The sequence below is a fragment of the Maylandia zebra genome, linkage group LG12 (assembly GCF_041146795.1).
Source record: "Maylandia zebra isolate NMK-2024a linkage group LG12, Mzebra_GT3a, whole genome shotgun sequence".
Lineage (NCBI taxonomy): Eukaryota > Metazoa > Chordata > Actinopteri > Cichliformes > Cichlidae > Maylandia > Maylandia zebra.
In genome coordinates, this window is record NC_135178.1 from 15,704,943 (window position 1) to 15,717,238 (window position 12,296).

At 40.0% G+C, this 12,296-nt stretch overlaps 1 protein-coding gene across 5 annotated transcripts in view; it reads left to right on the plus strand.

Moving 5' to 3' along the window:
- The window catches only part of pdlim2 (PDZ and LIM domain 2 (mystique)), a 32,138-nt gene that overhangs the window by 16,663 nt on the left and 3,179 nt on the right, over positions 1–12,296 (plus strand). For all 5 annotated transcript variants that reach the window (XM_076890754.1, XM_004544286.6, XM_012917227.5 and 2 more), the window contains one exon: positions 7,250–7,362. In XM_076890754.1, coding sequence (XP_076746869.1) covers positions 7,250–7,362 — 113 coding nt within the window. The remainder of the gene's footprint in view (positions 1–7,249; positions 7,363–12,296) is intronic.

Sequence of the window (12,296 nt, forward strand, 5' to 3'; positions counted from 1 at the left end):
TCACAGAAGGAAGGCGGCCTTGTGCTTCGTTATTCTAAATTGAGGCCAAAACTGTGCTCATCAAATTGGAGCAGGAAAAATGACTTGGCATTCAAGAATGGAGTTTATTTTTAATGGTGTCAAAATATAAACCTTTATAGACACAGTTGGATGAAAATTGAAGTAATTAAAGTATCAAAGAGGCTGGGAACTTAAGGAAAATTCAGCTCAACAGAAATGGCCACTCCTTTTTACTAAATAGAAATATACATATTATATAGATGATGATGATGATGATGGCTTGGAATGATGCACTTTCTCAGATCTGATGTGAGTGGGCCTCTTGTTTGGTTTGGCATGCTGGTGCTGTGCTAAGCCAAGCCAGTGTCTGGGGAGCAGTGCTGGCTGCACGGTCATGGTGGAGGGATGTTTTCTTCTCTGCACAGTGAGCTCTGTGACTGGGCAGTGTGAGGCCCTTTCACGTGGACTCGTAGCCGTTAAGCTCGGGGTCCATTGTGGCCTCTCCGTGGGCAGCATGCCTCTCGTCATCCCCTCTGATTGATCAGCACAGCTGTTTTTCTTTCCCCTGGAATGGAAAAGCAAACTGGGACACTTTTGATTCCCTGAGCTTTGCAGGCCCCTGGGTGCACTCATGGGGATAGATGGCCCTGAAAGTTTTATGGAGAACTGTTGGCTGAGAGAGATGGACCTTTTTAGAAGTTGTTGGTGTTTACGAAGGTGGTTGAGCATAATGTCAACATTCCTAAAGTTGTTGTCAAGGGAATGACATGAATAACTGCCCCTTGATATGTTTGTGCCAACAAAAATAGACATGTTAGCATATATTTTTGTAGTTTTACACAGTACAACACCCACATTTTAGTGTAGTGATTACCAGGGGTGGATTGGGTGATCGTGAATCATAACTGTTAGGCTGCAGAAATGACATGTGGAGAGTAACTCTTCTGCACTGACATACCATAAATGCTGACATGTTAGATTTATGGTCTATAGTCATTTGTGGACATTCCTGTTGAAATATATGTGGCAGTTTTCCATCGCTATACAGAGTACTCCAGTATTCAGTACAGTTGGTTTAAATCTGTGTGAAATGTGAGAGTGGAACATATTGTTGTGATGCTGTGAGACTACTTACAGTTAGAGCTCTGTTATCTTTGTGGGAGGAACTGTAAAAACACCAAAAAAACTACAAAAATGTCTTTATAAAAATTTGATCGTCAGTCTTGTTTACATTCAGCTCGTCTTGACTCTTACTGTAACCCCACCACACATTTTTTTTTCTTTTTTGGCGCATGTGAAGAGAGTCATCTCGCCAACCATGAATTGGAAGTCCAGTGATTTTTAGTCCAACCATAATGAACTCCAGATGTCTAATGAGCTTGATATGCTGATTCAGTCAGAGCCTTGTGGGGAATTTTATAGGGATAAAAATGTGTTGCTCAAAGCACCCTTTGTGTATAAAACACTATGCAGACATATTATTGACCTATTCAGTTTTGGTAGCAGTGAGTCTCTCTCTCAGGCCACCTACACTAGAGATCTTACTTCATTACTTTTAGCTTCAGGAATCATTTGTTTATTAAACTAAAACTGCAGCACTTAATAACTGTTTCACGATCTGTTTCTGTCAAGCATGTTTTGCAGCACCCAGTATGCTCATCCATTCAGAGGTGTATCAGAATGCTGCTCATTCGATATCCAATGTTTCTTGGCAGTACTGTATGTTTAGAATCATCCTCTTATCTTGTTTTCTATGTTCTTCATTTAATCTTGTACAGTTTGATTGTGTGTGGCCATGGTAAAGGAGTAGAGAGTAGAGGAGCTATTAGGACCAAAGTCACAAAAATCTATTCCTTTGTTCAGTGTCACTGCTCTATATAAGCCTATTTTACAAATGTCTATGTATAAACCCTGAGAAAAATGAGCTTGACTTGTAAAGAATTGCATGCTGCAGCATAGACTGGAGTCCCGTAAGACTTTTGCATCAGTATTTTGGAAAAACAAAACAGAACACGAAGTTAGCATGCATTTAGATTAAAAAGAAAATTACCTTTAAGTCTTAATTGTCTTAGATTATATGCACAGGTATAGTCTCAGCACATTGTTTTAGTCATATCATTATTGGAACCAGGACTGTAGTCGGAGATGTAAGACCTTTCATAACGCAGGGGCAGTCGGACATGAGCCAATAAAAAAGGTAAAGAATGTTAATTACATGATTTTTTTTTTTTTTTTTTTTTTTTTTTGTTCCAAAAAGATGTCCTGTGTTTAACCATGTATTGTGTTTTATTTGTAACAGAATGTGTACACAGTAATGCACCATTGCTCAGACATAATTACAAGGCAGGGATCTATCAGTAACAGTGGATAACGAGTAGGTTACTCTTCGCCTCAGGCCTTTGCTCAGGACCTCCACCAGTGCCCACTGCTGGATAGGAAAAAACCTACACAGCTCTGATTATTACCAAGCCCAGAATGTCTGGTGTCCCCCGCCTCATTGTAGTGCAGCACTCATGTCTGAGGTGGAGACAGTGAATTAGCAGTTACAGCACTTTCTTACAGCGGCAACTGTCTTCCCAAAAGTAGCTCCTCTAGGCATCACTCCTATGTGCTGCTGGCCAGTGCCCTGTAATTGAAGCTGCAGGGTGGTAATGATGATGCACAGTGGCTTGGTTGGAGCCAGACTGAAGACTCCTCTGCTGGCACTGTCCCCAGTGTTTCCCATGGGTCTTTATCTGAAACAGCTGCCTTCACTTTATTTTGGCATTTTATGCTTGTTGTGTCTAAAATGGATAAACTCTTGATTGTGTTTAGAATGATTTTTTTTTTTCTTTTGTAACAGTTTTTATAATGCACTAAGGCTTTATCTCTAATATTGGTAAATGAATACGTCCCATTTATAGTTGCCCACAGTTTTGTTTTGCAGAGATCAGCCACAACAGTAAAATCACCTGCCTTCTAGTGGGTTGATTACTGTTATGTGCCAAAGCAACACTGATCACATATTAGGAGTATATAAAAGTCTTTCAAAGGTGTGTGTAGCCACTGCAGTGTCTCAGGTGTTTTTGGATTCTGCATTCTGAATCTTCAATTAGTGTTTTGGCTGCTGCTGTGTTTTTTGTTTTGTTTTCTTTTTTGGAGACAGACATTACCACCACACAGGCCAGGCCAAGGCCAACATACCAGTTGCCAACCATCTTGCCAGAGAAAAATATTTATTTTCTAGCTGGTGGGTTGCTGTAGGTTATTGGTAGTTACTGTGAAATGGATTTGTAAAGGCCTAGAGATCAGTCAGCGGCTAGAGAGAATTTTGTGTTCTTTGACCGGTTGGCAAGTCATTGTGGGAGGTTGCTGGCAAATGTTACAAACACCCACAAATTATTTGCCGATCAGTAAAACTGGTCAGTTAAAGTTGCGACTTTTGAAGTGTGTTGGTTGGGAAGAGGGAAAGAACAGTGTCCATTTCTGGTTTGCACCAAACTTCTTGTAGTTTCATTACAGCAAAAAACTACAGGCGGCCACAACATTTATTTTACCTGGTGACAGCCAGCAACCTATGTAGTGACATGAGGGTCATCAAGCCTGTGTGACTGAGGCCTAAGCTCTTAGCTAGTGCTATTAAGCTGGTTTAACTTTGGATGGGTACAATCCACAGATAGGAATAATCAGCATACATTTATAACTAACATTACTAATAAATATTTGCCAATGCACCCAGAAGTGTCTTTAAAAAAACACAATCGTGGATGCTGGCAGCAGATCTTTTGGGTCTTGTAGGTTGCCAGTTTGGCCCTTCATAGACTGGGTTGGATCAGGTGCACCTGTCAGAAGGGGACCAACAGATCTCCATCTGACCAAGGCTGGAGAACTTTTTTGTGTTGTGCATGTTCTGGTTGAGACCACTTGTGTCACTTAATAGTGTGTGGTTATGCTTTATGTGAAAGAACATTAAGGTGAATGGTACTTGCCAAGGTAACATCTACATGAATGTCAAGACTAAAGAATGTAGGTTTTAATACAATGTATACTTTGTAATATGTGAGTTTCTGGGGCACCAGTGTTTGTATTTTCACATGTTAAAATCAAGCTGAATCCCATAAATGTCGGGTCAGTTTTTGCTGACGCACAAGGGTCTTCTCTGTTTCTTTCCCCAAGCATGCTGGGATAGGCTCCAGCCCCCTCTCCCCTGCCATGGAAGATGTGAGTGTATAAAATGGATGAACGATGAAAATAAACAGCAGGTTTCAGCACAACCTTAAGTTGCCATGTTTTCCACAGTAAGACAGATGTGGCCCTCCGTCTTACTGCTGCAAAGGGCCTCATACATAAAGTTAGAGATTTTAAAATTAAGACATTTTAAATGCTGGAGTTTATTTTGTTTTGTGTTGGTATTGGCTGTTTGGGCATTATATTAAATATCATAGAACTTCAAGCATGAAAAATGGTTAACACTGAAATGGAAAAAGCACATAGAAAAACCCAAATTCTGAAACCTTGCATGTTACTTTGGCAAAAAACATTGTTTGTGTTGGACCAATGGGACGTGGATATCCAATCTGTTCTCCAGGCAGATTTTGTCTCTGTGCATTTGTATGTACAAACACACCATAATAAGCTAAACAGTATACCTAAAGAGGATATATAGTGCTCAATAGCTTGATATGTTATTTTAAATGCAGTACAGCATTCCAGCAACTTGCCCTAATGCTCTTGGGATTGTTGACTATGAACTCCTGATTACAGTTCAGCGCAGCTTTAATCAGAGCTTCCTCTTCTTGCCAGCCACTGGAACCACAAAAAAATTGGCTGATGATATTCTCCGCTGGTCTCTTCCATCTGTGACCATTCTCTCATCCAAGAAAGAAAATAGGCTTTCCTCAGCTCACCCGTATTTCTTCTTGAGTTTTCTAGTACATGAAACATGGGGGTATTGTTGGCACTGTCATGATGCAGTTCCCCAAATGCACTGTAGAACTGAGATCACTGTGTGTAATGGTTCAAAGGCTTAAAATGCAACAGTGATGATCTGGAACAAAGCATATGCAGGAAGCATTGGTTAAGGCTTTGCTAGTCATGTAGCAGTTACCGCTATAAAATTCTGGCACTGGATTTCGCAGAATGGATTGTGGTGATGGGAGAGCTGCTCTGGTTGTGCAGACAAAGTTTTTTTTTTTTTAACTTTCTAAGGTCAAGCTCAGTCACAGCTGCATACTCCCTGTCACAGTGGAGCGCATGTGTTTTTTCTTTATCCCTTTTGTTTTTCTTTACTTCATTGCATTCCTCTTGAGTCTCCGAGCCGAGCTGTGATTTTTATCCCTAAATTCTTATGATGTTGGAATGCATGAAGATCCACATTCAGTAGCTGGACACTTATGTAACATATATTTGGTTTGTATTAGAATAGATTCATCAGTACATACTGCTTGGCTTCACTAGGTCTTTAAGAAAGAATCTATACATATCCCTCCAGTACATTCCCTAAAGATTTGCTCAAATAAAGACAGCATGGATGTCTCTATTCGTGCATAGTGATAGTACGAAATATATGATGTTCTGAGCCTCTGCCTTTTGTGGTGGGTTTATCCTGGGAGGAATCATGGGGAGCCATCCCAGTGATCATTTCTGGTAAAGGCTTCCTGGCATCCGCCACTAATCTACCCACTCACTAAGGAAAAAGAGCAGGAAAATTGGACTCGATTGAGAACAGAGACATTGTTCAAAGAGTTTCTGAATTGGAAGCGGGTGCTGGCATTGGGCACACAAATCTTTGACTCCATCCATGCTATTTGTTCAGTACTGAGCTCTTGCATCAGCTCCAGCTTGACTTTCAGATGTGTGCTGGTTCAAAAGGTTGGGTGGAGCCACTTTGCTGTGAAGCCCATGTAACACTTGTGCCAGCTGGTGACATTTGAGGGAGGAGAAAAAAAAAATCGGTGAGCTTTATTGCAAAAGCTGTACTCTTGGGTTGTCTGTGGGCTTTGCGATTTCTAGCACAAGATCTCCTGCACTGTGTGCACTGTGTGCGGGAGATGAAATGAAGTAACAGCTTTATTTCACAAGTAAACTTCAGTAGGAATATTGCAGCATATGTGATCAACAAGTATGACTGCTAATTATTCTGAGCTGTGCCAAGTAGTCATGAGGACTTAAAATACCAGTTTTGAAAAGACAGCAGTGAAATAACTGCCAGGTTTCTTTTTGCCACAGGTTGGCTAGTCCATTATCCTTGTTGAATGATATTCACCAGGAAATAGTCAGACCACATGTAACACATGTACTGCTCTAAATCATAATCAAGCTTTCAGCTTCCAAGTTCAGGATTGGGAAATATAATATGGCATTTTGATGATTCTGTCTTAACTCTGTACTGCATATTTCTTTTCCTGAGCTAAACTAACATGCTGAGGAATGAATTTCAGGAGTTTTTTTTCAACCCATACTGTTAGAGTAAAGATGGAAAAATCTACCTTTAACTTAATGGTGGAACTGCTGGATCACCTGTAGGTACTTAGCGCCCTCTTCTGTCAAAAGTCAAATATTTTTCACTTGACTAAGATTTCTCAATTTCAGTATTTGTACTGTAAGTGTTCATTTTGACTGATTTGTGTGATGCTGCTGTTTAACTACAGTAACTACAGATGAATAATCATCAGGTTTGTAGAGCATCTGGAACCTATTACAGTACAAGCTGGCTCTGAGTTTCTCTTCAAACCAATTTTCCAGTTAGTACCAAACACCTGTTGCTACACCATCAGTCATCTATCAGCTGTGGGAGTGGAGCACACCTAAGACTGTGCATGATTATCAAGATGAAACAATGTTAATTCAGCTTGCTGAGATTGAAATGGATCAGCAGGAACAACCAGTAAAAGGAATGTCGGTGTGACTCAAGCTGTCAAAACCTTGGCAGCACAGTGAATCACATTAAACAATGCAAGCATGTAGCTTATTTGGTACTTGAAGTTGAAACATTTGTCTAAAATCCGATGAAGGTTTCAATCGGATCTCGCCTGGTTTGATCTTGACTGAATGTGTCTTTCAAAAGATATAATTTTATTTCAGGTTTTCATATTTAGAGTTTCTGGAAATATGGACGAACTGCCTTCAATACCAAAACACTCCTTGGTGGAGAAGCTCTTCAGAATCTCACCCACTGAATTCCTGCCTCTGAATGGAGCAAAACACTTGGTGTGTCTCTTATGTTTAAATTGCATCATTTCATACATTTTTGCTCTCTCCTTCTCCACAGGACTTCTCGCCTTCAGACTACAGAAACAACTCTGTGTCCAACACAACTCCACAAGGACGCTTCTCACCCCAAAGTCCCACTGAGCGTGACGTACCAGTGTCGCCTCATCGCAGGTAAATGTTACACTTTTACTCCAACATAATTAAAACCTACTTTTGACTCCTATACACACACAGGATTACCACACCAAATGGATTGTTCTCTTTTTCTGAGAGCAAACCGGGACTCTTTCACTTCTTTAGGCTTAAAATTTAGGTGCACGCTCAAAGGAAAAACCCGACTTGGTTTACAGTGGCTGTGTTAAGCCGTGGTTGGCATTTTGTGGCCATAGTTGGGAGTTAACTTGGTCAACTTTGTGGGAACATTCTGTCTTTAAGTATGAAAATTATGTTAATCATGTGTTATGGCCTTCACAGTTCCCAACTTTTAATGCAGCTGGGAATCTCCTGGTTTTGTGTAAACAGTGCTTCCGCCACATCCATAACCAAGATGTTCTGGAGGAACATGGAGGCAAAATATTTTACAACAGCAGTTGGTTGACGATGGCTTTTCCTTTGATTTGATTCTCTGGTTTTTCTTTCACATGATAGCTTGATATCCAACTACTCGAGGGCCCCTTTAGAGGACAATGCACAACAGAACCTAAAGCTTTAACATGTACTACAGCGTAAGTTTTTTTCCTGTCTAATTGGAGTATACACAGTTTCAATGCAGTAATTTAGTGCCACCTATAGGCCTGTAGGTGGCACTACAGGCCTATAGGCCTGTAGTGCCTGCACATTCCACCATCACCTGGTACCTCATTTATAACTGTAAAGCTGCAAATATGGCATGAAAGTGGGTACTTACAGACCATGCACACATGTATTTTGAAATTTTGGAAAACTACTAAAACGGGTGGTAATCATCGAACTTCTTTATTATTAGATTTTTATAGAGAGATTTGTATTTACATTTGTGATCCTTCTCAAATTTTGTACTTTATCAAAGAAATAATTACACCCAAATTATAATAACAATTAAGGCTATTTGCATTACACTGTGTTAGTAGTAAGACACTTATTATTACCTCTACAGAAGTGAAAATAGTTTTATCTGGTTGCATCAGTGATCTCATCTTGAAAAATTCTTTCAGTTTCTCAGTTGTTTCCTCATTTTTAAAATCTCTGTCAAAATGCAGATTAGCTGAGAAATCTGCCAAACCAGTTCCTTCATTTAGAGTAAAACAGCCAGCTTGTGAATCTACTGATATTGTCCAGGTGGTTCTCGATGTTTACTGCTTTTTGCAGAAACATTTGGAGTCAAATGAACCTTTGGGAAACGGCTCATCACCTCCCTCAGCAACACTTTAGTTTCTTGTTTCCTGCCTCACCCTCTCTGATTAGGTGATGTAGCTGTAATTTGATTCTGTTCCCACTGTGCAGGTGCTGCCCTCCTAAGCATTGTTTGGAATATTTGTTGTCCCAGAAGAAATTGGTGTTTTCACTTCAGTCTCTCACACAATCCTTTCTGTCAGCACGCTCACGGTGGCTGTTTTTTCTTTCCCCTCCTCAGTGCACGATAGTTGACTTTGGACTTTAGACCCAAGTCCAGCTGGGCTAACCATAGCTAGTGATGTGTCAGCAGCTGTAGTCAGACCCTTCCCAAAAAAGATTGATTTTTGCTTCTCCCCCTAATTGGCCCCCAGTCTAGAGCTAGCACAGAAAGTCTCTCCCTGTTCTTTCCAGCCAATCACAGACTCTGTAACACCCATTTTCCCACCCCTTCATGATGCATGGCCAATGAGTTTCAGCTAAAGGCACACCTTTCAGTCACTCTTGCATTTTCTGTGCCGTCTGGTTTAGATAGAGGTGTGTGCTCTTCATCTGCTTGTGTGTCAATATTGTTTGTTCTTTTGTATGTTGGTATGTTTGCTGAGTTGCTCTAGCACTGTTAAAAGGACAAGGACTTTAGCTGGAGTTGTTCTTCCCCACTTTTTTCACTCTCTTTCTCTCTTTTTTTCTTTTTGAGGTGAGTCTCGTCATCTTATGTTTTGCTGTTTTTAATTCCTTCTCTCCATATGTTTTGACTTTGGTTTAGATGTTGTACTTCAAGGAAACCAGTTCATAAATATGGCTGGAATTTAGCTTTGTGATCTTAGATGTTTCGACTACATGCAGCTATGCCTTGGGTCTCATTGTTGCTCGCGTGAGCCAAGTCTGGATACAGAAACCAGCAGCACATTTGTCTTGGCCACTGATATATACATGTGAGAACATTGGAAAGCGCAATTCCCAAGAGTTTTGTGGAATTAGATTTAAAAGTGATAGTTGTTTTAATGTGCTTGCACTAATAATCTGTGTGCTTGACTGCTTGTTCAGATGCATGTTATTTTCTCTGACCATAAGTCCTGTTATTTCTATTCTTTTACCTAGAATTTCCATTTGTTTTGAGATAGCATGTCATGAGGGATGGTGAGGGAAAGGAAAAGGGGAAATGGCTTGCTTAGGGTGGAGCTGAGCATGTGGAAAACTTGGAGAGGTCTGAGAGGTCTGTTTTCAATTTGAACCATGTTCAGTGATGCAGAAGAAAGGGTCTGAGCATTTGTTTCATTCACATACTTGTTGCTATGTCTGTTTGCCCTTGTTTGTTGCAGCCATGTTCACTAAGGGGGAAATGGGCTTTGCATACACAGAAATATATCTTATGAAAATTCTCTGAACATGTTCATTTAAAACCATTACTCATCTTTGCAGCTGGACAGTGAACCTGAACCTAAAACCCAAGAAACCAGGGCTGTTTCCTTTTTCAATGGCCACGTCTGTCTCTTTGCCTCAGCCCAATTCCAGTTTAACAAAGTTGTCTAGTCTCATAATTTGAATTATCAGTCACGCAAACTGATTTGTTTTTTAAAAGCAACACAGTCACAGATTTCTCATCTTGAATCTGCTTTAAACTCATAATAATTGAATGTATAGAGCCAGGCTACATGAAGTTAAAAAATGTTACAAATCTGCCAAAACCCAGCAACACGCTAACTGTAATGTTGTTGTACAAAAAAAATAAATAAAAAGCGTTTATAGGTTCACATCTGTATGTTAAATCACAACAGTGTTGAATGAAGTTGAGGGCTTTGTCTTCACACCACAGGTGTCAGTTAAAGCATAAATATCTCTGCAGTAGGTGACAACAGGTGGGACAGTCAGTCAGGTTGGGTTATTCTAGCTGACAAAACGGCTCCTATTTGAAGTAATCAAATCGCACCTAGTCTGAACAGTGTGTACCTGGCCGACTGGTTCCACATGACTGAAAACACTCCCTCCAGACAAACACACATACAGGAACAAAATTTTGTGTCTTACCAATGTTCTGCCAATCTACATTTTAGTACATGGGTTTCCTCAGCTCGGGTTGCTTGGAAGACGGAGCTTTTATCTGTTAAGTAATAATCATTCAGCTCACAGTGTCTAATCCCCTTTGATGGAAGCTTCTTCTCCCCTCCTGCCCTTAACCTGAAGCTGAAATTGCAAAAATGCAGAGTTTGAAGTAATTTTCTATGGCTGTGTACCAGCGACAACAGTGGCTGGAGGCGTCATGTGTTTGAGTTGTCAGTCTGCATGTACGTGCAGGGATTCTCATGAACATGTGTCAGGTCACCTCGAGGGATTTTATAAAAATTTGGCACAGATTTGCAGTTGACCTCAGGGCCAGTGCAGCTTGTCGAAACACGTTTTTCACCACAACTCAAGAACTCATGGGCTAATTTCACAAGTTTCTAATGGGATAAAATGATGTGATGACATTTCATTTTGAAAAGGCCAAAGGTCACACCTTCACAAAAAGAGACACGCAACTGCGGGATCTCATGTTTCTTGGCTGTTGGAGAGGCTTTTGAATCAATTTTGTACTTGGTGATGTTATTTTGTGCTATAGATTATGTAATGCACAAGCATCTCTTATTACTACTTTGTTAACCGGTTTTAACTAATCAGAAGTTTTCTAAAAAAAACAAAAAAACAAAGCCGCTTTTCGTTAAGCTCTTTATTTTATTTTATTTTTTCTTTAAGGATTTTAGATTTGAGATGTGGCTCTCTCAGTTAGCCTTTTGCCCTCCTTGTTTCTTCCTTGTAGCTGTTTGCTGAGTTAACAGCAAGACAGCAAAGTATGGTGTTACTGGTGGAGCAGGTTGAGCATTAGTTTGATATTGTTTGAATTCTTGTACAGAGTTGCTATTAATGTAGAAATAAACATGCCATTTCACATAGAAATCATACCAGATCATACTTGTATGGCTTTTCTTGGCATCAACTAGTTATTTCCCAAGAACCTTCCTGAAATAACAGTAATCCCCTGATCAATAAATTCAACAGTTCCCACTGTAATATCATATTTTAAATTTTGATGAGAGGGGAGAATTCTCTGGTTTGGTCTGGGTGTTGTCTCTGCTATTGTACAATGTTGGAGCTGTTGAAGCAGTCGTTGGAAGTACCTGCCAATATAGATTGATTTAGGAACAAATATGGCAGAAATCTCATAAATCAGATAAGTTGTTTTACCATTTTAGATTAGATAAAAGCGCTGTTCTGAGCAACAGCTAAAGAAGTTCAAACTTAGATGGGCCTCTTAGTTGGCTCTTTACAAACACACTTCTGGTGAATCTGCAAATGCATGTGATGAGTTGCAAATATGTGTGTGGAGAGAGTTACCCTTAACTCAAAGCTTTGATTTGCCCTGAGCTTATACTCACAGGCTCATGCGTCCTGCTCTGCCTGCACTCTGTCAGAGTGTAATACAGCAGACATTCATAATGAGCAGCACTCAGTTTCAGTTACTATTTAAAAAAAAAACAACAAAAAAACTTTTATATCTACATAGAGGAACCAACTGATATCCGATAAAGTTTGCCTTCTGCCTGCAAAACTGCAGCCAAAACACTCAACACAAACTTGTGCAAATTGCAACACGCCAAAGTGCAGCAAAAATCAAATGTACAAAAGAGAGCCGGAGAGGCCTGCTTTAAGTTATTATTGGTGACTTGGTTTTATGTCCATCTATTCAGTCATAATAC